Here is a 27,146-nt window from a genome sequence, read left to right on the forward strand (position 1 = left end):
TAATCACATCGAGTAACAGTGCACTTAACTCCTTCGGCATTATTTGAATTAGATTTCACACTACTGAGCTGTTGGTCTTGTGACACAACAGAGCATTCATCATCTCCATGTGAATGCTGTGTGCACAGTGATGGGGTAGCTCAGTCTTGAAATACTTGTACTGTGAAAAGAAAGAGTTTACTTGGTGAGAAATGGAGATCTGATATTCTTAATCCAACCTCCTCCAGCTAAAATGGAAAATACTGGAGGGAAATAAAAAATCAAACAAAAGCCTGATATTCTTTATTTTTATTATAATTTTAACAACATGAGTAAATTGAAATCTGTAAGCAAAGCAATTACATGAAGAGGGTCTAATAAAGTTGTTCAAGCTACAACCTACTTTGATTGTTGAATCAAACTGAATAAAGCAGGCTGCTTTGATGGGTTTTTAGCTTCCACGAACATAATTGGCAGTGACATCTTTTGCTTTTATGGCAATGGTCTTCTGTGGGCTGGGAATTTCATAATCAGCTGAAAATAGAAAAAAAAAAGATAAAAATAAAAATTGGTCACTACTACAAACTGGAAAATTGCTGAACCAAGTCCTGTCCTCAGTTCAGCTGGTGAAATTTCACCAGCTTCGGCAAGATTTGATTGTTTTAAAGTTCTCCCTGGCCTGAGCAGAAGAGCAAGTCAAAATCTGTGGATCAGATTTTCAGAAGTTCCATGACGAAGGTTGATTAAGGATCTTAGAAAAGCCCAACCAAGCAACCCAACCTGAGCATTGTAAAGGTGTTTACAGGTTACTCGCATGGGAAAAAAATCTTAGGAGTCGGAGCCACATTTCTTCACAAAAGGTGCAGTCAGTGGTCCAGATTACGTCCTTGGGCTTCAGGGGGAACTTTCAAGTTTAGAAAGGGAGTTTTCCCAGGATCACATCTATAATATTTGGACTGTATTGAGGGAGGAGGAGGGATGGCATAATGTATTTAAATCGAGAAAAAAAACAACACATCTGCTTTTGCAGCCACTAATGTAGTCCCTGGTAGTAGCTTCTAAATATCACATCTCAGACCTTCAGAGAAGTGAAACTCATGACATGTTCCCAAACCATGTCCATCTGTGGTGATGCTGGAAATCTCACCCATCTCAAATACATTAGGAATCTTTATTTGATGGGATTTGGTGTATTCTTCCCCTTTGGCAGCTTCTCCAAACTTCACCATCTACCAGCTAGCCTTATGAAACATGAGAAGCACCCCAGTCCTCCTGCTTCCAGCAACCTCACAACCCCTTCCCAGGGAGCACGTTCTCCATCCTTTTGAGGACAAGTACCTGCTTTGCTCTCCGTCCAGGAGGCAGTGATATGCAGCAATGTCTTTCTCCAGCTGTTGTTTGCTAGTCAGCAGATTTTCGCGATCCCTCTGCTGCTGCTCGGTTTCTACTTTGATTTCTCCCATCTCTGCCTCCAGCTTGGAAATGACAGAGCCTAGGTTCTGCAGTTCGATGTCGTGCCAGTGCTTGGCATCATATAAAGAGTTCTCCAGACCCCTCTTCTGCAAAGGCAGGACAGCAGACAATAAATCAGTCTATTTCCATATGCTTCATAGTGATTTTTGTTCAGGTTTGCCCAGTATCTCTATTGACTATACATTTTGAGAATTCCTTTTTTTTAGCTACCTTGATATTAGTATTACCATTACAAAAGTTGAAGCACTTTCACAAGGTGCAGATATTCCTCACATTGTCTAGTACCACACTACCAAGCAATCTCTGTGAGATTGAGTATGAATACACCGAACATGGAAATTTGGACCCTGGTTGTCAAAGGTGGTACACTTAGAGTACCATTTCAATCAAAAGGAGCCCAGAAATGTCTGGTATCTCTGGAAACAGTATCTGGTGGAAAATGGGATTCATTCTTAACTCTGCATCCCAAGACAGGAATGTTCCCCTCAGAAGGCATGTTGAGTTCACCGAGAATACGCCCACTGAAAATTCATCATTCCTTACCAAGGTTCTCAAAGATTCAGTTTCTGCTTGCAAGCTCTGTATTTTGCAGGCAGTTTCGTGGAACTCGGTTCTGAGGCCCTCCACCAGCTCTTCCTCCTGGGTTCGCATGGCAGCCGTCGTCTCAGCCTGTTGCTGGTGAGAGAAGGCGACTGTCATCACAACCTACGCAAGTTATGGTTTAGCTTCCTTACATACCAAACTGACAGTAGTATTTTCACAGTTGGTGGCAATTCTGACTCTAAGTTTGATTCCTCTATTAAATCCCTCGGTTGAACAATTCTGGATACGTCTTAGTGTCAAAATTATCATATTTTGTAGGCATTTACTGTAAAATGGCTTATGCATACAACCATATTTATGTTATCCGTGTCAACAACAGCTGTTCAGAATTCATACTTGCATGTTTAAAATTATCTCTAAAGAGAAAACATTGCTGTAATTGTTCATTTCATAGCCATACTATAATATTTCTTAAAAAGTTGTGTGTCTTCAGAACTACTCACACCTTACTTTTTGCACATAAGAGTCTATGAGTCAGACAGCAAGTCATATCACAGAGGTCAAAAAAAATTCTGTTAATTAAGTCATAAGTTAATTATGCTATTTCTTGCTCTTGTGGCTTGGGGGGTTTTATATGTGTTTAGTTCAGCTTCCTTGAAAATAGGTGAAGGAAAAAGTACCTTAGTAAAAATAGAATTTCTATACTTTTTAATAAGGGCTGAGATCAAGGTTTTTCAGCCCAAAGCTCTGGGCTCTCTAGAAAATACAATTCTTCAGTCAGAACCTACATTTCTTGTGGTTGATGCTAAAATTAAACTATGCAAAATACTTCCATCCCACTCTGAAACTTCATCTTGACCCTGTTCTGCTTTTCTGATTATGCATTCTTTTATTTTAAAAGTAAGATCGAATTTTTAAAAATCTAGGACCATGCACCAAAAATAGGGGTGTTTTTTGTACTACCATGTGAACCCCACACCTTGCATATTGTGAATGAAATAGCCTCGGTGGAAAAAGGTCATTTAAATACCAGTTAAGTCTCAAACAAAAATTTAGATTCAAGAACCTGTGTTGCAGAGGGCTGAATTTCAATCCAAGCATCAAACCTGTCTTTTCCGGCAAATTGCACAGATCCTGTGCTTTCTGGAAATGCTTTGTTGGGGCTTGTACTTCAGAGAGTCATAATTCTGTCTGACTATTTCTGGTGAACCAGTGATCATGAACCTGCCACTCTAAATTGTGTGTCCTAAATTGTGCTGAGAGTGTATTCTGAACATTCTTAGGCTACAAGGACTGCAAATGCCTCTTTTTAAAGAGATACACAGGGAAGGGAAGGTGCCTTTGCATCTATATTTATAGCCTACACCCATTACCTGAAGCCTGGTTTTCACATTTACCCTGCTGGTGGTCCAAGTGCTACCTATAAATCCAGCTTGCACTCACCTCAGGTGGCACTGAAACCCTTCCAGGAGCTACTCTAAGCTGTGCACCTGACTGTGGTGGTGTGAACAAGAGAACAGGAAGATGGAGTAGATGGAGATGGTCACATCAGGTCCTAAACCCTGAGGAGGACACAGCAAGTGAGCACACACTGAATGCGCTCTAAAGCTTTTGGGACACACAAGGTTTCCCCACTCTCCTTAGAGGCCTACCAGCCCCAAGCGTCCATGTGTGGGGTGGTACTGGGCATGATACTTGGCCTCAGCTTTGGGGTTCCTTCTGTGGAGAGGTGCAGAAGTAGTCTGTGTCCTCTTCACTAGGCAATTCCTGTTGTCTGGGAACTTTTCCTATTCCTGAGATGCTCCATAAGGGAAAAGCTATACATGTGGTGGCCACAAGCAACTGGATTAATGGAGAGGATGAAATCGTCTTCCTAAGTCTTTATCATTTTGGTTATTATTATATTGTGTTTCCTAGAAATCTGTGGATTTCAAACATCTGTACAGTTCCGAGCCAAGCATTGTGCATGAGTGCAGAATCCCTCTCTAGTCTGCTTTTCCTGGAGTCCAGATAATGAAAGAATTATTAGGAATGGAACACCAACACTCAGAGCTGACCAGCATGGTATCTAAAGGAAGAAAGTTACTTTTAAAAGACCTTGAGAGTTCTGGGAAAGTTTTAGCAAAGTAGCAAGAAAGGGAGAAACAACTGGCATAATTCACAAGATCTTGCAGAACCTTTTATGAGGACAACAGAGAAAGCTGTGTAATTGTGTGCTCAGGGCAGAACATTTCCATGGATCAACAGCTGGTCAAGAGACAGAACATGAAGAGCAAAATTAAGGTCTAGTTCCCTTAAGACAGAAGCTTAACAGCTTGATGCCTCAAGGTCTACTGCTTTGGGAATGAAGCATGAACTAGAAGGATTTATGGATGACAGAAAACCATACAGATTAGCAATGAGTAGAGGTGGATGTGTGGAATCAAACTACATGAATGAACAGCACATCAGTGAGTAAAGCATCTTTCCAGGGAAAATTATTTAATAGCATGCATGTCTTGCAAGGGTTTGAATCACTTGTGTCGATTTGGGGAAAGATTTTGACCACTACAGACAAAAAAGTGCACAGGTGAAACCAATGGACTTAGGTTACTCATCTAAAAAATGCCCATGTGAAACCCCATTAGGGATGAATTTAAATTAGTGTGTTTTGGTGCCCAAATATCCTTGAAAAAGCTAGCCAAGACTGCAAATCTAGTCACAAGCCGAAGCAAATGAGGCAAGGTAATTAGTCAGAAAATAACAAAAATACTACAAAATACAAAAAAACCTCATGTCTAAGTCAGTGCTAGGACATCATTTGAAACACCTTGGTCTGAGCTGGTTACAGGTATACCAGAGAGTAGGTGCAGAAAAAGTAAATTTAGGGACCAAGGAAAACCTCACAGAGAGACACTGAAAAACCTGGTAATGAAGAGCAAGGGAGTGCAGGGAACTGCTCTCCCTTCTGTGATGTCACAAAAGAGCAAGGGCGTGTTTTTCACTGTGTGTATAACCAAATTATAAAACTTAACCACAAAAGATGATATAAAACCACAAGCTTAGCTGATAAAAGCTAAACACTTGTCATCTGTATACATAGTAGTAATCTGAATTGATCTGTCTCTGTAGGAGATAAGGGACACAAAACTGCATCATCTGAGTTTAATTTGTGGGAAAAAAAGCCCCTAGAATGTCTTGCCAGAACCTGTGCAGAACCAGAACTGACAGTTCCAGAAATCTGTGATACTCTGTTTCTTTGTTCCATTAAAAAACCAAACCAAAACAGGAACAACTGAGTCTAGTAAGAGCTTAGGCTTAAATGGCTGAGTAGGGGTGGGTTGGGTATCAAAGACATGATAGAGCAGTGTACTAGGAGCTGTCCATTTTCTCCTCAAATGATATCTCTGAGCTAAAAGACCAGTTATTGAAGGTATGAAATAAATAGGAAGAAAGCAGTTATAAGGGTGTTTTTGCACAGGAGGAGAAGGAGCAGGAACAAGCAGGACAGGCAAGTGGGAACACTGAAGAATTTGGTGCCATCAGAGTGATGCTCATTTTGCTGAAACCTGGCAGTGGGTCAGGAACAGGTTTTTCTGGGTCAAGAGGCTGCTGAGGATACCCTGGCTTTTCAGGGCTGCATATGCTTTGTATAGAGGCACTCTCCAGGCTAGTGTAATTTATTACTGTGTCACTCACTTCCTTTGGACCGTCTGAGCTGAAAATCAGGCCCCACAGACTAACTTTATGAAAACTTTGCTTAATAAGTCTGGCATTCTCACAAACTTGATGGGACCTCTGGGATAAACCCCTCTACTTGGCTTCTTGTATGTTTCCTAGAAATTTAGGGATCACTGTTGTCACAGGATTTTTCTTCTTTATTTTGAAAACTAACTCAGAGTTTGCACATATGTTTGCAAACATATTTCTTGGTTTTGTTGTTTTTTCTCTGTTTGGCTTCAATAACCCCTACACCCCCCATGGCAGCTCTTTACCTTGGACAAGGGGTATATGTTTATATGGTTTTGCTAAGTATTTCAACAGCGCTGCTGCAGTTCTGATTTCACAGAATCACACAATGTGCTGAGTTGGAAGGAACCCACAAGGATAATCGAGTCCAACTCCTGGCTCTGCACAGGACCATCCCCAAGAATCACACCATGTGCCTGAGAGCATTGCCCAAATGCCTCTTGAACTCCGTCAGGCTGGTGCTGTGACCACTTCTCTGAGGAGCCTGTTACAGTAAGCCTGACCACCCTCTGGGTGAGGAAACATTTTTCTAACATCTAACCTAATCCTCCCCTGACACAACTTCAGGCTATTCTCATGTCCTGTCACTGGTCACCACAGAGCAGTGATCAGTGCCTGCCCCTCCTTCTCCCCTCACATGGAAGTTGCAGACTGCAATGGGGTCTCCCCTCAGTCTCCTCCTCTCCAGGCTGAACAGACCAAGTGACCTCAGCCACTCCTCATCAGGGTTCCCCTCAAGGGCCTTCTTCATCTTCGTTGCTCTCCTGATTTACTCTGACATGCTGTGCTGTAAGAGCCAACTCAGAATGAGATGGCTTCTACATATAGGATCATCTACCGAACTTAATGCTTCATCTGTGCAAAAATACTTCAGCCAGACACTTTGGAAAATGAGTGATCCTTCATGACAGAGAAAAAGCTGCATTAAAAGGCTGTCTCAGACTCAGCCTCAGGAGAGAAGAATGCCTATTTAAAGGGAATAGCTATTATCATCACTTTTCATTTCTAAGTTAATATATAGTTTTCCCACTGCTGCCAAAGGAAACAATATTGGGGAGAAACCAACAAGGAGTCTGTACTGTAGAGGGCAATGTGTTTTGCCCTTCTTATTTATGGACCCCTGTAAATTATTAAGTGGAGGTATAGCCCTAGTAAGAAGGATAATAATGGTGGCTCATCCTACACAAAAGGTATCAACTGATTAAATTTGTTTTCCTTAGCCAACATTTCAGAGCCCTTGAAAGGCTCCCCCAGATACCTGCCATATGAGTAGGGCCATTCCCACCAGTGCTTAACTCTGTGCATCCCAAGAAAGCCTTTATAAGTGCATTTTCCTCTGGACTTAGACCAAAATACTTTAGATTTTTAACATTTTTTTCTTTAAAAAAAAAACAAAAAAAAAAAAAAAAAAAACAAAAAAAACAAAAAAAACACACCCAAACCAAAAAACACCCAACCCTCAAAGATATTGCAGAATATTAGAGCGATTTTGTGTTTGTTTGATATCCTGTGATGTTGGAGTGGGTTACAGAGTGCTGACCTTGGTACGGAGCAGGGCACCTGTCTCAGCACGATTCTTTTCAATGTCTCTTTCCCAGTGGATTCTGATTTTTTCCAGAATGTCATCCAGGCCACTTCCCAGGGGAACATCAAGTTCTTCCAGCTGTGATCCAGCAAGCTGCTTGTATAATACCTTCACATCCTTGAACAAAAATAACAAACATAAAGAAAGTGAACTGGACAATTGAATGGTATCTTCAGAGAAGCTCAAGGAAGAGCTCTTTTGGTGCCACAAGCAGAGAGAGTAATTAAATTTGGTCCCAAAAGGAATCTCTACATTAATGATTTAGTGCACTGAAGGGTTTCTTTTTCAGATGTGGATTTGTCTTGCTTCTGCATGGGGTCTCTTCTTGCAGATCTAGGGTACTAGAAGAGTTTTCCCCTTGGTGGAAGGAGACTGAAGCCCTGCACCAAGGCAGTGCCTGGAGCAGCCCTCTCAACAGTGGCAGGTTTCTCCAGCAGCCAGTGTTTGACATGTATACGCTGCGCAGCTGGGACCCGAAATCACTAAGTATATTGCCAGAAAAGCTGTACTGTGGACTTTGGGCCAAGGAACTAAAAGCTTACAGGACATCAAAAACTCTTCCCTTGCTGCTGCACCAAGCAGGAGCATGGGCCTGCATCCACTGGAAGATACAAGATGTGCAAAGAAGCAGGAGCTCTGCAGCCTCGCAGCTTGTGTGAGACAAGTGTGTGCTTTATGCATGTGCATGTTAGATGAAGAGGATTCTCCTCTGTGGCAGCATTCTGTTCCTTCTTTACATTTAAATGCTCCAAAAATATGTAACCAGTAGAGAATTACCAGGTCTAGAATTGCACACTTAAAGGTAGCATATCAGTTGTACATTGTGTTCAGGAACACAAGAATTAATGAGATTTTTCACATATGTCTTAACTGTCAGGCACTGCAATCCTTTTATATCAACGTGTGTATCTGTGTTATTGGCACAAAAAAAATAGTTTAAAAGCATCTGGGAATTGTATTTGTAAGCAATGGCCCCTGACAGTGACAATACTGGAAAAAATGGACGGGAATCGTGAATTATGAACCTGCAAGAATGCAAACCTCAAAATGTGCCCACTCCAAGTTCACAAAAGCTTCAAAAGGACTTGGCATGGATTTTCTAGTGGGAACACCAGTGGAAAGAAAGGTTTGAATTAGTTTGGGAAAGTCCTTGGGACTTTATTGTGCCATAGTTCAGCAAGAGTTGCTTCTAGCCTGTATTCTATGACTTCTCTTAAGCAGCTTCCCCTGGTGTTGCTGCCATGGGGAAACCAGGCCTGTGCTGAAGTCGTGCCTAGCATCTTTCCACTCTGCAAGGGCTCCTTGCTGGCTACATGAGGATCAAGGTGGTGTTCTCATTATGCCATAGTTACAGACAGAGAATAGCATCAGCACCAGCTTGTCTGGTTTCAAACCAATCGTTGCATTACTTGGAGGTTTAAAGAGGATCTTGTTTATTTCTATCATTATTCTCTTTACCCTCTTATCTAAAACATCTTCTCCTGCCATGCACTGGTGATGAAGCCACTGATTATTTTCTGCAAAATGCCAGCCTTGGAATTAGACTGATGCAAGCAGGGAGCTGGTGATGCAACCAAGCCAGTGTTGCTGAAATCTTGTGGTTGGAGGAACAACTGGTAAGAAATGTAAGGTAGGATAGTACCTTGCTTTCATGAGCCATCACATTTCAAGCTCTATCTTACTTTTGAGCACCATCACATTTGGTGCTGTCTCTTCTGAGGGATTAGTAAGAACACCATATTCAAGTCTCCATGAATAAAGATGCTGATTTGTGTTCAATCCTGAAATCTCTGCTGAAGGAAGTAAACCACCTTCATGTAAATAGTGTTGGTGAATGCAGTAAGTGGGAAAGTATTGCAAAATTTGGTAGTATGGGCTCCTTTTCTGGCTGCCTGTCTGTGGTGGTGCATCCTCCCCACTCACTCAGGCCTCTCTGTGGTTTCAGGAATTCTTTATAGACCTCAGCCTTAATCAGTAAATGGCTCCTGGGCAATTAACCTTCCCTTGAGTTTATCAGAAATACTGTTCCTAGGAGCTTCTGTTGCCTAACAAACTTCTGTTGCCTAACAAAGGAAGGGGATGAGATAGTCAGCTATCCTAGCATAACCTTGGAATATTATTTGCCTGAATCACAGCCCAAGTGGGACAATATTTTTGTTACCAGACTTCTGAGGAAAACTCCAGTAATTACCATCTTGGATTACAGCCAGAATAGAGATTGAAGGTGACTGGAGCCAATCATCTTGGGACTCTATAAACAGGAGTCCTGAGTGAGGCCCTTTGAGATCTCCTGGACTGCAGTGGGTTGTGAGCAGCAATCTCCCTCTGATTGAGACACCTCCCAGAGCTAGCAAGCTCTCAAGTTTGCAATACTTGTTGCCAAATGCTGTTGGTGGGGCTTGGGATTTCCCCAATAGTCCTCAAGGCTCAGCCCTCACCTGCTGAGAGGTGCAGAAGCCTCTGACTTGAGTATTGCACTGACCTTGAGGGAAATTTTTATCAGGCACTTTTGTACAAACTTCTTCATGTCTGTTTGTGTGAGTGTGTGAATTGATTTAAATACCCTATGGCAAGTACCATATGAATACTGCCATCCCACATCTACAGTTAAGTTACTGCTGCGCTTATAGGAAATCCTATTAGGTCATTTTGTCAATGTTAAATTAGTCAGTGATCAGGCGCTGACAAATTCTTTAGCTATGCACCATTGACCACATCTGAGGTAAAGTTTGGACTCAGCTGCACTTAATCTCCATCAAGAGTTCAGAAAGCAAGGGGGTCTGCCCTGAAACCCATGACTCAATGGGAGGGCCTCCCCTAATCCTTTTGAACCTTTATCCTTTAGCACCTTTACCCTCTGCATCCCCGATTTCCATGTAAACCATTCTAGATTGATTCTAATCCAATTTTTCTTTGTGACCTTCATTATACAGTAAGTAATAAAATGAACCTTGCTGTCAAAGTTAAATTGCACTCTCACATCTCATATTAAACCTGCTTTGGCCAGCACCTTTGATGAGGATTCTTCAGAGCCACTCCATGCCACTGTCCATGTGACTTGCTTCAGTGTTGTGCTTCTCAAGAGACTCAGTTTTGGGAACTGAGCACCTTGCTAAGCCAAGCAGGGTATTTTCATAAGAACCTGGTTAATGCTGAACAATAGTGCAGCAGGAGCAGAGCTGCTGCCCTGTACATGCACTTTCTCCTTCCATCAGATCTCACTGCTGAGAGCCCCACATCCATGACTGTGCAGCCCCTTGAGCACCATGCAGTGCCTGACAACAAATGAAGGGATGGCTTCACTTCCATGTCACATTTATCAAATGAGAAAGGGTTAGCACCTACATGTAAGTAATTTGATCATGCCTCAGGGGTTAGTCCTCTGAGTTAAAAGAGAAGGAAGAAATAGCAGTAGGTTTCAGTAAAATCCCCCCGCCCAGACATGGCAGGCAGAGTTTTGATGTTTGCTTTGCACTAGATGTATGATACCAACCAGATGAAACAGGCACACATTGGCTTTGCAGTGTCCCCAGTCTGGACTTACTTCTTCATGATTCTTTGACAGCAAAGTTAGTTCTTCCTTCATGCTTTCTATCTGACTCTCCAGATCCATTTTAGTTAAATTAGCATCATCAATCACTTTATAGAGGGAATTAATTTCATCTTCCACTGCCTTTCTGAATGGCTGCTCATTTTCATACCTGCAGAGAAAAAAAAAAAAAAAAGCCAAACTTCAACACAGCACAGCACAGGCAAGTACAACCTGTCTTTTTTTTCTGAATAACACTCTTTCTGCTAATTAGCAAATGTGTCCCAGACAGAGGCACAGAAACAGAGGCAGTATACTTTGCTGTCACCTTGTCTCTTCATACTTTAAGCTAACTGCCTGAAGTGCCCTGTCATTAATTCAGAGTGTAAGAAAACAGGCCAAGCTAACCGTGTGTGCTACAGTGGTTATCAATCTGATAGGACTCCAGAAAAAGCATGGAGAGGCGCATGGTTTCTTGCTAGATCTGATATTTATATACAGTCTCACCATGGGTGGCTTTTTCTCAGTTATCTTGGCTATAAAATGAGAATACCTACTCACTTGTCTACATAAAAACCTTTTATGGTTAAAGAAAAAACATGTACATCGTGCATTACTTTTACTAACGGACATGCTGATGGAAGTCTGATCTATGTTCCAGGGTCCTGGCCCTCCCTAAGACCAGATCCCAGTAGTATCAAAATGAAGAGGAAATTTTTGTGGTTGGTTTGTCAGCTAGAATCGCTGTTGGAACAAACAGCTCATTTCCAAACCATGGCTGTAATGGTAGGGAAATTTTAGCAAGCAGTTTCTATTCCACAGCACTGCTTGCTGCATTGCTGTTGTTTGTAATTTTTGGTTTAGGCTTTCCATAGAAAACATGGATCGCATTGTGAATCTCCTTGGGTGGGTGACATTTGTGCCAAACCTGTCCAACCTGGGGACCTAGTGGCCAGGAAGGTTAGACCGGAGGGGCTGGCAGGTTAGTTGGGAACCTGCTTCATAAACACTTTGCTCCTTGATAGCCACCTTCATTGCTGGGAGTTTAAAGCTTGGGAGAGTGGCGGCTGATCCCAGGAGCTTTCACTATGCAGCAGATTGATTCAACATTGTTTTTGTTATGTAGACTGCTTGTCCAAGTCAGCTGACACTTCTAAAAAGTACTTTTTAAAACTACACAAATATGAATGTAACTTGCTGGATGTAAAGCCAAATGAGTATCTTAGAGTTGTGCCATTCTGAAATAAAAGGCAAACTTAAGAATGATTAACACATTTTGGTTTTATGATTAAATAAAATAATGCGCAGCCCATTTCTGTTTTCTTGTCTAACATTTCCACCCTGATGTCTGTAGTGGTGCAGTTTTCACTTTGTGGCTGTAGCAGAATCATTGTTGCTTCCAAAAAACCACTTGGTTTTGGTACTGAAGTACTGAAAATTTCAACTAAAAAGCACATGGATGTTCGCCTTTATAAAATGCCAACCCAATTTTGAATGAATACTGACCTCTCAGTGAGAGACCAATGTCTGTGTTAAGAACAGCTTAGGTCATTTTGCTTGTGCTTGTCCACATTTTGTTACTATGAATCTTCGAAATCTTCCAAAATAATGTTAGCACCATCATTATTTTTCTCCCAAATCAGGGTGTTGAACATGAATATGCAGTTTAAAAAAACCAAGTCCATTCTACTCCCTAGCTTTACACCCCTACAAAATAAGTGTTCACAAAGGCAAAGTTTAAAGAAAGTGGCTAGCTGTGTGCCACTACAGGACTACCTGTCTTTAAAATCTTCAGCACAGGCTTGAATATTCTCGGTGTGCAGCATAAGACGGGCATTTTCAAGGACTGCTTCACCCACCTAGAAGAAAGATACAACAGAGCTCAAGCAATGCAGAGCTTCAGCACATGTATCTTAAGCAGATGTACAGCTTTGATTCTGAAAACAATCCTTTATCCTAGGGCTGTTCGAGTGACTCATTCCAGATAACTTAATCAATTATTTTTGTACATATAAGTCCATAAATCCTCTGCAAATAGGCTGTAACTTGTCATCAAACTGCTCACTCCTCCTAAACCCTCATCTTCTTGTAGCAACACATTTATTCTGATCACCAGCTCTTTGCAAGGGGCAGAATTCATTGCTGTGCTCAAGGTATTTTCGTCATTCAAGTCCCACTTATACTTTCTAGATACAATTTAAGCAGCACTTATGCAGTTCCTATTCTACTTCCCATATCAGCAGTCCTCTTCAGGGTCGTCCTCCTCAGGGAGCCACGGAGTACTTGTTGCTCATGCCGCCTGCGAGCCCTCCTCAGCTCCCAGAGCGTCGTTTTCCTTCTCCTATGGGATCTTCTAGGCTCTTGCGATAGGTATGAGACCTGAGAAGCCTTCAAAGATTATTACACTGATTGGAAAGATCGTGCAAGTCAGACTGTGGTATCATTGCTATGGCTCTGGGGTGTATCTCTAATGTCCAAGAGGCACTTGAGGGATAAGTAAACCTGAAAGGCTTGTGACTTAGCAGCTTGTTGTGATTCAGGAAGGTTATATAAAATGATAAACAGGGGAAAAAAAAGGCCATTGCCTGCCCTGGAGTCACACGTGCACTGAGCTATGGAGGTGACCAAAGACATGCAGAATTCAGGACCAGGCTTAGAGTGAGCAATACTCTGCAAGTAACTGTCGGGAGCTCCAGTCACCCCATGATCCATGCTGTCTCTCTGGAAAACCTAAACAGAATGTTCCTATGGTCTTTTTCAGGAGACACCCATGAAGATTTGCAGTCAAAAATAAATCACCTCATGAATAAGATCAAATTTTTAAGCTGGCCAGGACAGTTCTTGAAGCAGAAAAATCTTTCCTTAGATAATTAAGTCTGTAACTAAGATTGCAAATCACCCAGAGCATTCTGCTCCTCCAAAGTGAAACACACCATGCAAAGTGGAAACATCAAGGCTGCATCCAGACAAGTTACCTCAAGTGGATCACAAGTGAGATTGTTGCCCTATGTACCCACCTGCCCTGAGGCTGCTTGGTGATGGGATAGAGGTAGGCATGCAAGAGTGAAGCATTTCTAGGTGATAATTAACATTTACCCTCATGGAGAGTGGTTTACTGGTCCAAATGTCTTACAAATGTTTGGACCAACAAATTTTAATACCTGAAGGCATCTGGTAAGGAGAAATGTGGATAAATATCCTGTTCCTTCACTACCCATTGTGTCCATAATGGATCATGGTGTTAAAAGCACTCTACATCTTTTCAATCTGATGAGGAACAAGAGGTAAAAAAGTGGTTTTCTTACTTCTCACCTACTGTTACAAAAAAACAGGGAAGGTGGCTGGGACTGAAGCTTGTTTTACACCATTGCATGGGGAACCTCTTTTTCTTCAATTAAAAAAAAAAAAAAGCACCCCAATTTTGGTATGGGAAAATCGGGGAGTGCAGCAAAAGCATAGGAGTCAGAGATGTCACGAAAGCGAAGAGATGGGCAAAGAGATGGTCCCTCACCACACACCAGCCAGTCCTGTTGTGCAGCACACAAGTACAGAAGAATTCTGTGTGCTCATTTGCACACAGAACTGGCTACTCTTCATTGTTCAACCCCTTATTTCCTTCTCCCCGATTTTTTGCAACCCCACTTTACCAGCACTATCCTAACTCCCCAAGCCCTAGTTTGTCCATCTGTGGCATTTCAGAGTAGCTGAGCAGAGCTGGGACTTTGGGGACATGCTACTCTTCTGTCTTGAGTATCCTTTGCACCAGGACACCTGAGTTTCTCTTGAAGGATGGAGAGTTGTCATTTAGTCAGCACAGAAGTAGAGGGACTTCTTTGACACAAGCTTTGAAATCTTGGTTGCTTTATTTTCTACCTTTTTTTCCTTTATTTTCTTTTTTCCTACAGAAGTTATTTGTCTTCCTGAGAACTCCTACATGTGTGGATCTTCAGAGATGCTTTAATTTTTTTCCTGACTCAATCAAGGAGCAGAAATTCTGCCCTGTGATTTGCCCTGCTCTGTTGAAACAAACCCATTTGCCTCCAGCAGGGATCACACACAGTTACAACATCTGACCTAAAGTCTGATGAAATTAATTGTCTTTGAATGAATTGGGAGCATCCTGCCAGCAAAAGTAACATTAAATCCTGGGAGCTGCACAGTGTCACTCAGAGGCATGTTAATAGCAAAGTCTAGAGGTGCATCCAGTGTGAAAGGGCTTTTGGGCTGCAACAAAGGCAGAAGCAGCCAATAGCTGGTGAACTGCTGCTGCCTGGATTTCTCTATCTATATGGAGACAGACTGGTTTTTAAAAGTGTTTTTCATTAGTGGTTCTGTGGATTTATTGAGGCATTTGAGGTGACTTGTACCTGCCCCACAGTGGATGTCTTTACCATGCTCCTGAGGATTCTAGTCAATACCCCAACTCTCCTCTTCACAGACCAACAGCTGAAGGCAAGGGCTCTGTGAGAAAGTTCGGGGCTTTCCAAAACTGCACAAACCCCTGAACTCTGCCATGTAAGTAAAAATGGTATAAACTCCCCCCCAAACTAATGTTTGGAAGACTTCAGGGGTGACTTGGAGGCAGCAATTCTTGGAAACCAGCATGCTTCAACTTTTCAGCCCTCCTGGAAATCACCCTTTAAATCTGAGAGTGAACTTGAAGGGTAAGTAATTAGACAGTAGTTTCTAATACTGTTTAACATGGTACAAACTTTGTTTCCTGAGAAATTCCCTCTGATTTGCATGAGCTGTGAAAGCCCTTTCCTAGGCTCTAGAAGAAGAGATCTAAGTCTTCCATTTAGTGGCTCTATTGTTTGATTTAATTCTCCTATTAATCAACAGCTGTATGCAAACACACAGCATCAGTGAGAGTTGTAGACACTTTGCTGACACACACACTAAAACATATGATGCAGCAGTTTAGGAAACACCCTTCCTTGTGTCCATGGGGAATGAGAGGCCTTGCAATGCTGCAAGCACTTAGACATTGCCTCCTCTGCCTGTAAAGCAGAAGGCAGTGCTGTCCTGCCTCACAGAGCTTCTGGGAGGCTTAAGTCACTCATGCTCATGCGCCATTCAAAGAGCCAAAATGGGAAGAATTAAAAAAAAATGGAAATATTATTGCTAATAATAGCTCCTTTCAGTCACATATTGTCTTGCAACACTCGGTTCTGTGATGCACATACACTTTTGATCACAATTTTTTTTCAGCTCTTGAACTAGCAGTGAATATTCATAGTATTAAACAACTACAAAGCAGCAACATTTTTCTTTGATTTCATTGTGATTTTATGGACATGAAAATGCTATGTTAATTTTTTGGAAGAAAAGTGTCATCAAAATCTGCATCAACATGCCAGCCCATTTGCTGGGTTACAGCTGGCATCAAGGATTAAACAGCTGCTTCAGGGGAGTGGGCAGATGCCAGACTTGATAAAGTGTGAAGTGATACGGGCACTTACAGGGAGAATTTACTCCTTCTCTCTGGTGACCAGCAACTTTTGATTTTTAACAGAGATTTGGCCAAGTTTGGTATGGCAAGATTTACTATGCTGTTCAAATTCTTAGCTGTGCTTTATCTGTAGCTTTGTATACTTTTGCTCTTCTTACAAATGTCAAAATCCTTTCTGACTGCTACTAAATTCATGGCTTCAGGTGTGGCCTGTGATAATGAATCTCATGGTTTAATTATTCATCTAATGGAAACTTCTCTGGCTCGTAAGTTCACTTCAGGAAAGCGAACGCCTCTGTGGGGAAAGATCAGATGCCGATTGAGTAATTCCTTCCACACAGGCAAGGAAATAGTTGATGCCAGACCATTGCCTCCAACACATTTTAATTCACAACTAAAATCGGGCTAAAAGCCTGCAGCCCACTGCCAAGCAATAAACTCTTAATGGTCTTGGTCATGCTCTCCATGTTGAACCTTTTCTCAGAGCCTAAAGGAGAAGACCTCAAAGGCGGCATGAGCAGCATTTGTTGCTTTGCCTCAGGAAAGGTAATACCTGGAGAGAGGCTGAGATTGATGGTTCCTTTGCTGATTCCTGCTGCATCCAGGGAAATTTGACTTCACGTATACATCAAGTATTTTATAAGTACACAGGACTGTATCAAAGGATGCCTGGTTCTCAAAGCAGGAGATACCTCTTAAAGACATGATCTGTAAAACTGTAATGTTGCCCAAGCACCAGGAGAAAACCTCACACCTCCTCACAGCTGCCTGTGAAGGCAGCCCAAATTTATGCTGTTGGAGGTGGCTGAGAGAACATAATTAAAACTAATTCACTGCCATCCTCTGTAGGGCAGTTGAACAAGCTTTGTGCCATTTTGTGGGAGTTTGTTGTACCCTTAGATGAGTGGCAGAGTGCTATTTCACCCATTTCCAGACACTGATCATGCACTCTTTTGCTAGAGTGTGTCACAAGTAACACTCAGCGGCTCTTCTGACCCTGCAGCAAGTAAATTAGTGGGTGTGAGTCCAAATGTGTCAATTCATGAGACTGTTAGACTTGTGTATTCTCCAGGCTTAATGTTCACACTGATTAAATGCTGATAGAAAGGCCAAGTGCAAATCAAAGTGGCTCTATAGAACAACTCTGGAGGTCTTTCAAATACTCCCAACCATGCACAGGATGTCATGATCAGTCACAGCAGTGATAAAATTGGTCCAGGATGTTGATTCCTTCTTCTGCTTTTGTGTTTATTCCTGTGATCTGAACTGCACTATGTGTCCTCTCATAGACAAAATAAATTTGTGTGTCCCCCGTGCAGCTGTAATTGAACAGTCGTGGAGGCTCAGCTACCCTCTTCTCTCTGTAAACTCACTCAGATGGTTTCAAGCATCTATTTCTCCCAGGTGCTGCCCTGTTCCCTGGGAAGGAATTGCCATTGCAAACAGTCTCCTAGTCTGCAGAAGAGACATTTGATTAGAGATAGAATTTTCTATCGAAAGAAGAAAGAAAGAAAGAAGAAGACCAGAATGTAGCATGGAGAAGAAGAGTATGCAGAGTAAAATTTCATCATGAAATTGTAATTCTGTCACATGAACTCCTCTTGGCAAAGGTTTCTCATTTCTCTCTTTTCCTGCAAAAATCCTCTCATTTTGTGCCTGTCCCAATTAGTTTGTGTCCACCTGCTCTGCTAAAAGCCAGCTGCCCAGGCAGACAATTAACCCTGTGAGCTAGATAGTGGCTTTCCATCATTCAGCTCCCACCAGTGATCCCCCACTGCAGCCAGAGCTCTGACAATTGTGAGGAAACACGAGTGTTTTTTCCTGAGGGACTCTGCACTCACACATCCCCTCTGAGTCACTCACTGACACGTTTTTTCCCTTGGCTCTGTGTTCAGAAGATATGCTGGCACCAAGCTGGTTTTGCTGGCAATGAAACTTCCCAAAATTTGGGATGCTGGAGCACATTCCAGGAGGGGCAGGAGAGAAATGAGACTTCAGGTCTGCTGAGGTCTCTCCTGTGCCACTGCAGAGATGGGCCTGTCATGTTTGTGATTTTGAGACCAGGAGAGTCCTTCATGGCCATGTCCTTGTCTTCTCATTAGCAGGACAAGAGGAAAGGGCTCCTGCTTAGACCCCCTCCCAACTGTGTATTTTTCTTTGCTGCTTCTTGTTCACCAACTGTTCCTCTCGTGAGTTGGTTAAAGTTGGTTTAGCTCAGGCTAAACCTGTTAAACTTAAGCCTGTTCCAGTGTTTTTTTCCGCCAAAACTTTCATAGCTGCTTTATGCAAATGGCACCAAGGGTTTTTATGGCTGCCCGGCATCTCTCCCTGCTGAATCCATGGGCCTGGCTGGGAATGGGGTGCTCAGATTTTACAAGAAGCTGAAAATGGAGCATGCCGCTCTTAGAGAAATCAAGGTGGATGTGGACATCTGCAGAAAATCTGAATATATCTACAAAAATTACATTTAGGAATGTATCTGCCAGGTGTCTCTCATTTCTGTTACACCTTTCTCCTGAACGCCTTTTATTTTTCTGTTTGGGAGAGTTGTGGCAGGAGGGTTCTGACTTCATGTTTCTGCAGCAACTGATTTTGATGTTATTTTAATAAATGTGATGGTTTTGATGTTGATGCAAGCATAATTTTGCCAATTAGCTCCAGGACGAATGAGTTAATTGGTGTTTGGGCTGGATAGGGTCCTACTTTCATTTTTGGTTAAATGCTAAATAAAAAAAGCAAAGAAATCTATTAATCAGAATTGTACATAACAGCTTGGATCACATCCGTGAAAGACAAAACCCACTAAGTGATGCCTCTTTTATTGATTTAATTGAAGCAATTCAGAAAATTTTATGTGTTCTCTGATGTGTTTTGATAGTTAAATAGATACAGATGATGCTACTCTTTTCCCTCTTCTTTTCTATGATACTCACAAATGCTATGTGAGTATAGTCACACATGGCCTTATTTTTCTGATTTTCCTGTAGGAAGAGTCAATATTCAGGCTAGATTTCATTATGAGATGCTCTTAATCACTCATAAAAAGGAGGTAGAGGCAAGGATGACTACAAAGAAAGGTTGAAAGGAAAGCAATTTGGATGAAAAATTATTACATGAGCAGACTAATCTGCATTGCAATGTTGGGGGTTTATATAATGAAAAATCAAACAGTCCTTCCTAAAGTGCCTATGGTCCCACATTTTTGGTCCTAACCACAAATCCCGGTAGGATTTACAACCACAAAATGGGACACTGGTCTGGAGAACACAGGATGGCGGCTGCAAAGGATTAACTCCCTGTCCCCTATCAAAGTCCCCATCTTCCCCAGTGAGATAACAGGTTCAAGAAGATGGCTTTTTGTACCTCAGATTCAGAGCACCCCTTTACTTCAGCAGCTGCTCCCTTCAGGAAGCTGTAACATCATTTACTAATACTAAAAGGTAGCAACTTTAAAAGCTGGTGCTTAACTGGGTGTTTCTGCTGACACAATCTATGTACAACAGCTTATGTCAACACACTCAGAGTTCAAGCAACCTTTGTAGCATTCTGGGAGAAGACCTGCCCTAAAAATGCCAAGTAAAACTGGCCAGCCCAAGTTAAAACACACAGTCATTCCAGGCAACTTGAAGCTGGCTTTCAGGCTTTTTGAAGACCCAGTGGTGGCATTTTCTGTGCCTGCACAAGTGCTGCTGGGAAGAGGTGTGCGAGATGCCAGACTCCAGGTCTTTGGAATCCTGTCTGCTCCCACCGGCTGGGAGCTGGGAAGCCAGGCTTGTGTGGTGCACCAAGACTTCAGCAGACAGAGCCCTGTGCTTGCTGCAAGCAGGACCTGCAAGGCCTTCCTGGCCAGCAAAAGGAACTCCTTCTTGTCCATGAGGTCAATACAGACACCATTTCACTGCCCCACAACAAACATTTGTGCTGTATGGAGAAGGTGGGAGTAAGGGATGGTGGGGTGATGGCAAAGGAAAGGAAGGGAGTCACTCATTTGTAGTCATGTAATTATTATTTTTAAATAAATAGAGCTTTTGAAAATGTTATTAAGCCAACGAGGGAATAAAGTAAAAATCTGAATTGCTGATTAAAAAAAAACCAACCTCAATGTGCTCGTAATGATATCATGTTGAGAGATAACCTAATTCAGTCCTAGCGTGTTTCTTTCAATAATTTTGATACTCAGTGTAATAACCACAGATTAAAAAAAAAGAAAAAAATAAAAAAGGAAAAAACCCGACCCATTCTAATCAGCCCAGACTTGGGCGCCTTGGGGTGCATGTCAGTCTCTCCCATGCGCACGATGCCTGAGGCAATTCTCCTGCTTAATAGGCATAATAATGCTAATTATCATGAAGATAGACTTTAAACCCTCTGTCTCGGGCACCGTGCCTTGAAATCAGACGGCGTCCACGAGCAGCCTGGTCCCTGGCCGCCCTCCCGCTCCCGCGGCTGCCGGCAGCGTCCCGGAGCTCACCTGGTGGTAAATCGCCTCCCAGCTCTCCCGCAGCGCTCCCCAGCTGCCCACGCTGGCCGCCTTCTTGTCCAGGTAGACTCTGATGTGCTCCTCCAGCTCCTGGTTGACCTGTTCGAGAGCTCGCACCTTCTCGATGTACTCCACCAAGCAGCCATTCAGGCTTTCGTAGGAGAGACCCCTGCCCTTATCCAGCCCCGGGGCCAGGGGCACGGCTGCGGCGGAGCTGCGGAGACCCTGGAGGAAGACGCTGCTGATGCCCAGGGCTCTACGGGACACTCGGGTGCCCAGGCTGCTCACGCCGCCGGTGGGAACGGTGCCCACGTAGACGCCGGGGGGTCTCGACAGGCTCCCTGCACCTCCGACGCTCACCCGGCGGCCGGGCGGCCCCGAGCTCTCCGCCGTGGAGGTAGAGGGCTGCTGCCCCAGGAAGGACGACCGGCGCCTCGGCAAGGGCATGTTGTCGCTCCAGCCTGCCGAGCACCGCCGCTCAGCCCGGCCGCCTCGCCCCGCACTGGCGGGAGGGATGTGTCGAGCCCAGCAGGTTGGGGCTGCCGCGGGATTTCGGCTTTGTGCGACGGCTTTCTGGAAGGGGGGCTTTGTGCCGCCTGGGAGCACCCGTCACATTGTCCGGGCGGCTGCTGGGTCAGCAATCCCATTTCAGGGGAAATCTCCCTGCTGCTGCTGCTGCAAATGTGGCAGATGAAAAGCACAATGGTGTTTACGGGGACAGCGGGACAGGGATTCAGTACAATGCACGTGTTAAAATACCAGCAGTGTTTTCTACGCTGACACCCGGATGATTTCCTACACTTACAGCCACAGGTATCCAGTTATACATTACAAACACATCTGCTTCTCACACCAGTGCTTGCTCCAGACGTAGTCTACTTCAGCAAGACATTTCCTAACTTAGCAAAACCCAAGCTCCTGTGGAGTCAACTGGGCCACAGCCTGACCAGAGCTGAGCCAGTCTTTTGCCACTGCAGAGCATCAAATGCTCTGTTGGGTCTGCTGCAGCTTCTGGATTCCTCTGCAGTTTGGCTCCACCACCCACCCAAGACATATTGACATAATCTCAGCAGATTTTATGGGGACAAGCACCCTCATGTCCACCCCTTCTCAGTCAGTTTAACTTCACATAATCAGTTGCACTTTGTTTAACAAGGGCCTGTTTCACTTCTTTACCTGCATAAGGTGGTGACAAAGTGAGGCAACTGTGAATTGAAAGAAAAGGGCACAACAATCCTGGAGACTTATTGCAGGGAAGTGGGGAGATTTCCCCGGCTCTTCTTCTTATGTCACTATTCTTTAGCTACTCGTGTTCAGGTGGGTAGTTTATAGGTAATAATAAGTAGGATGTGTTCCTGGTACAGGACGATCCTCCACAATACAATGTTAGGTCTGGCTTTTTCTACCTACACACAGGGATACTTCACAGCCAGGATGCTGTTCCAGTGTAGGATCACCACGTGCACATCTTTGTAGGCACGATTGTAATGTGCTGATGCTGGACATTGCCCTAATGCAGTGTAGGTTTGTGCAGGGGCAGTGGTGAATCTTTGGCGAGACAAGATACAATCAGAAATCCCTGTCTTCCACTGGTGCCTAATCCTGGCTCGCCAGCTTGATGGCTGGAGTTTGTTTCATTATTTTAAATTGGAGAATTGCAAGACTGCTTACAGTCAGGTCACCATTTCCAGGTTGTGCGAAGACTGGGAGCAGCGCGGCATCTCTCAGCTTTGGAAATACTTTTGGCTAGTTTAGGTATTCTGCCTTTAGATTACCAAGCAAACCATGCTGCTTAAATGAGAAGCATCCTCCAGTATTTCTTACACAGTATTTTCAGTGTAGCTGCTCTGTGTCAAATTAGAAAATCTCCCTTGCAAAAGTAACACTATGTACAGAAAACAAATGTAATAATATGGACATTTTTTATTTTTCAAAGAACTGAATTTAGTTTTCTTTAACCTTGTTCCCTTTGTCCACCTCCATCTTTAAATAAAAAGATCCTTGTGGGATTGCTTTTGCTCTTGTCAATACCCTCAGGGAATTTTTACTCTCCTGTCAAACAGTAGTTTCAAGGAGGCTTAGTAATTGATCATGAGGATCACAGGTATCATATTGCATAGCATTTACCCCACAGTGAAAAGATATATTCCCGAAGTGCCCATCCATGTCCATGCACAGCCTTGTCATCCTGCCTGCCCCATCACCTGATGACAAAGCCCTGCATTACTCTCTGATGCTGAGCAGAGAAACAAATACCCAGGAGAGTCCCTGTAACATTGCAGTCTTCCAGTTTCCGGAAGCCTGTAGTCCACAGTCAGGCTTGTGCCTCAGCACAGCAGAAGTGCATATGTGGGATGGGGAGAAAGGAGGAGCAACGATGCCTCTGCGGCCCCCTGAGCCAAGTCTGGGTCTAGCCATCATTTAGTAAGGTTGTCATGTTGCTCTGACCAACAGCAGCCACTGGGACACTGTTGGCAAGTGGGAACAGCTGGACCAGATGTGCGACTGCTTGTCTTTTTTCTAGTACCAGCTGTGGCTCACCTTAAACAAGACATATGGTTAATGATGCTACACTAACCCTGTCCTACTCAAACTTCCCTTTCATGCAGCCAAGCACTAAACCTGAGCAGCTGGTGGCAGTGAGCAGCCAGCTGGAGCAGGGGCTAGATTGCCTCTCACAGCCTGCTCCTGATGAGCTGAGGAGTGAAAGCAGAAAATTGTCTAGCAGAACTGGTGGCCAGAGGTGGGGAGAAGGAAGACAAGACTTCATAGGACAGAGGCTTGAATGATAAAAAAAGCAATCTGAGAGGCAAAACTGAGAATTGGTCCCACAGTAACAGTTCTGGGTTACTCAAAGAGAGAGCATCGATTTGGGCCAAGTCATTCCGTGTTCTGTATTAGTCTCACCTTGCAGCAACCTGGTTTTAATCCATCATTTAAGCCTCATTCACCCTTACTCTTCCCCTAACACTTTTACAGTCTGCAATCTAGCACTTAACAGCGTAGGACAGAATTGCCATTTTGCTCTGAAATGCTGCATTTTCCTTCCTAAGGGGGAAAGTCCCAGAGAGGAGAAGAGAGTATGAGGAAACTTGATTCAGTGGCACCAGCAGTTGAAACGCACAAGATAAGTAAAACAGTGGGGAAGTGGAAATGTGGTCAAAGCCACAGCATTCAATTGGTGTCAGTCCCTAGTCACCAGATTGCAAGATTTTTGATAAACTCAAAGGAATTTCCCGTTCCTTTGAAAGGAGCACTCCATATGCCTTCTTTTAAGGCTGTTTGATCTTCAGGAAATAATTCTAGGCTTATTGGGCTGAAGTGTGGCAGCTGTGAGTCCAATGTGTAGTGTGGTTAAAACACTTATGCAGGAAAAAAGGGCCATTCTTGTCCTTGCTCATATAGAAGAGTTTTGGAACTCAGACTGGAAGTGGGATAGTAAACGGCTCATTCCAGTTGGTGCTCAGGCAGTACTGGAGTCACAGAAAAGATACAAAACTGGCACAGGAGCTGTACAGACTGCTTCTGGAAACTGAGCTGGCCCTGTCTGGTTTGCATTCTAGCTTAGCAGCCTGAAGGAAAGGAGTGACTGAAGTCATTCTGAAGTAGGAGAAGGGACAGTCACTGAGCAGAAATGCTTATGCTCAGCTGAGTGGTATCACGTAGGATGCAGGATGCTGTACCCACCACATGCTGCCTGCATCAAGCGCAGCCTTACTCAGTATTTTTCCAGGCCATGTGTATTTAGTAGCAGTTTGTAAATAAGAGCAAAGCAAACAGTCCGCCTGACAGGTGTTTTGCTTAGAAATACCTTTATTTTATAAAGCCACAGTTTGTTCTGTAAAGTTTTACCACACTTATAAAAAAGGGGCTGACAATTCTGAGGGACAAAAGAAAAGCTGAAAACATTTCTTGTAATTCAGGGTTACACAAAGGTTATATTTATAATATATATATATATTTATTTATAATTTGGAGACAGTAGAGATGAAACTGCAGTGGGGGGGGGGGGGCAGCTGCGGGGTCATATTTCAGAGACTTGCTCGTGTCCCACGAACAGCGTTTCCTGACAGAAGGGGTTCACCAGGACCATCCCACTGTCGCGGTAGTCGCCGTTGGCCGGGGAGCGCGGCTCGGACAGATGGTCCTAGTGGGGAAAAACAGAGAAGCAGATTGAGCACTTCACACCCTTCATCCTCCACGAGCACACAGGGCACTCCTCCCAATCCCCCAAAGGTGCCTTAATGTTGTGGGCTGCGGCTCTGGAAAGCCAGGTTTGGTGAGCTGGTTTCTCCCTTTGTCAGGCAGGAGGAGTTGTGAGTGAAAAGTTCCTCTGAGGGTCTGCTGATTCTCTCTCAGCCTGGGGACCCAGAAGTCAGCTGCACCAAGCTTCAAACCCCTTTGGAGCTTTCACATTTCTTGTGGTTTTTTTTTTTTTCACTTTATTGATTCATTGCAAGTGTTTCCTGTCTCTCAGCTGGGCTTGACTCCTCAAAGATGCATTTTTGACTTCTCTTTAAAGGTTAGAAAGCTACATATAGGGGTCCAAGCCACCTGAGCATGCCCCAGTTCAGTCATGTTCTGATCAGGTTTAAATGAGTCAGCTTTTGAAGATCATCCTGTATGTGAATAGGCCTGATACCTGATTCTGGGCAAGCTAGACCAGGTCCTGCCTTAGGTTGAGCAACGTGATTGCCAGCAAAGTAGGGTTAATGAAGTGACTGTGACTGTTTGTCTAATCACATCTCAGAGGTTCCTTTATAATTTTTTTTTTTTAATTTAGTCACATGAGCTAGTCAGCTAGCTGATCTGAAAATCACTTTAGCATAAACTCAGACTCCACTGTTTCCAGCTTTTAAATACCTTTGAACTAAACTGAATTATTCTCTGACTCTGAGGCCAGGGAATAGATTTCTATCAGTAGGATCACCTGCCCATGTGTGAACAATCCCACTGAACCAGTCAGATCCCTTAAGTAAAGGCTGATGAGTGTACACCACCACCACACACCCCCACATACTGCTGTTCCGATTACTTTTATAGTGGGATCACTCATTCCCTGAACTGGCGTTTGAGAAGTTACAGGCAGCTCCTGAGACATAAATTTACAAATTTTCTTTACATTATTAACTCCCACCAGCCTCCTTTTTTATGCTGTGTGGCACACTCACAGTAGACTGACTGTCAGTAATGAGCCAGTCCAAAGGGCTCTCCTTAAGCATTGCATGGCTTGACATTGGCTGTAGGCTCACAAAGAAGAGAAACCCAGGAACAAATCCACCCAGAGGTGGTTAACACCCATCACCATGCAGCAATATGGAACACATCTGCAGTGGCTGGGAATAGGATGGCAGTCCAGTTTTGCTGACACGTTTATGCCATCTAATACATGTGCAGGAGTGAGTCCTTCCCTAAAAGCTGTTCCCCTGAACATGTGTAGGGATTTCAAGGCTTTATTTATATGACTTCCCCTCTCCTCCTCTCAGCATGGCTTCAGTTACAGTTTTCAGAAACCAGTTCTGCAAGCAAGGTACCTCTGAAGTCTCCAGCGACTGGATCTCTCTTGGTAACTCTACAGCATGCCTGTTGAAGTAGTCCATGGTAATAGCATTATTCCAGTAGCTCAGGTTGTTCTCTGGGTTAGATGTCTTCTTCTTCCTTCTCATGCAGCAGACTGTCAGCAGAACTGCTGTCAATAGAAACATGTCAAAAATCTGGTTATTTCCTTTCAATAAGGACTCATCAGTACTATGGATTTGTACTTTATATTACTTAAGAAGAGGGCTGGTGACCTGCTTCAGTCTCAGTCAGTCCTAGCTCTCTGCTAACAAACCCTACACAATTATGTCACGATCTGGGCCAAGAATATGAGGCTTTGGGCTTGGCAGAATATGCAGTTTTTACTTTCCTTTTGATGTGAGTGTATAATCTTCAAGATGTGGCTGCCTGATTATGCTTGATAGCAAAATGCCATTTGTTGTAACTCATGGCATTTTAATACCTAAGCAGGGATTTACAGATCTTCTAGGAGAGAGGGCATTCCTCAGGGACTAAGATGCTTCTGTGGGGATCTTTTCTGCATCTGGTGTGTTCAGAGGCTGCAGTGATGAGCACATCAGCAAGTGGGCAGTGAGAGATACCTGTCCTAGCTCAAACAGCAAACTCATAAATGCCACAGTTGCGTGTCTTCAATGCCAAAAGCTTCTGTCCTGAAGGACCACCGATCCCTGCCTCTGTTGCCTGCCATTCGTAACTTGGATTTTGTTTTGTGACCATGTTCCAACACATCAGCAACCAGCCAGGGGAACAGATGGGTTCTTGAGTAGGATGAGACAGGGGTAAGGTGGCATGGAGATCCCCTGTGGCACCAGTCTCA

General features: G+C 43.6%; 2 protein-coding genes across 6 annotated transcripts in view; both read right to left on the reverse strand.

The window, feature by feature from the left end:
• Window positions 1–279: 279 nt before the first annotated feature.
• Window positions 280–21,217, reverse strand: BFSP2 (beaded filament structural protein 2). Its single transcript, XM_066193237.1, has 7 exons — window positions 20,762–21,217; window positions 12,615–12,697; window positions 10,854–11,010; window positions 7,265–7,426; window positions 1,996–2,127; window positions 1,318–1,538; window positions 280–513 (listed from the first exon to the last, which is right to left on the reverse strand). Exons 1-7 carry the CDS (start codon window positions 21,215–21,217, stop codon window positions 510–512), a joined length of 1,215 nt encoding a protein of 404 aa, XP_066049334.1. The 3' UTR covers window positions 280–509.
• Window positions 21,218–24,565: 3,348 nt separating this feature from the next.
• Window positions 24,566–27,146, reverse strand: part of TMEM108 (transmembrane protein 108) — a 162,973-nt gene continuing 160,392 nt past the window's right edge. For 4 of the 5 annotated variants that reach the window (XM_066178536.1, XM_066178798.1, XM_066178711.1 and 1 more), the window contains 2 exons: window positions 26,305–26,459; window positions 24,566–24,917 (listed from right to left, as the gene is read on the reverse strand). In XM_066178536.1, the coding sequence (XP_066034633.1) occupies window positions 24,795–24,917; window positions 26,305–26,459 (278 nt within the window). In that variant the 3' untranslated portion in view covers window positions 24,566–24,794. The remainder of the gene's footprint in view (window positions 24,918–26,304; window positions 26,460–27,146) is intronic. The other variant, XM_066178882.1, reaches the window with a different exon arrangement.

This window comes from Chamaea fasciata, unplaced genomic scaffold (genome assembly GCF_029207755.1).
Source record: "Chamaea fasciata isolate MVZ Bird 193981 ecotype frontalis unplaced genomic scaffold, bChaFas1.0.hap1 SCAF_1, whole genome shotgun sequence".
NCBI classification, from domain to species: domain Eukaryota; kingdom Metazoa; phylum Chordata; class Aves; order Passeriformes; family Sylviidae; genus Chamaea; species Chamaea fasciata.

Excerpts from the sequence above, each read along its gene's own strand:
- BFSP2 (XM_066193237.1), bottom strand. The coding sequence starts at position 21,217 with ATGCCCTTGCCGAGGCGCCGGTCGTCCTTCCTGGGGCAGCAGCCCTCT. Across the intron at positions 11,011-12,614 it reads GCTGAAGATTTTAAAGACAG|GTATGAAAATGAGCAGCCAT; the intron begins GTAGTCCTGTAG and ends TTTTCTCTGCAG. Across the intron at positions 2,128-7,264 it reads GTGCCCTGCTCCGTACCAAG|CAACAGGCTGAGACGACGGC; the intron begins GTCAGCACTCTG and ends TTCTCTCACCAG.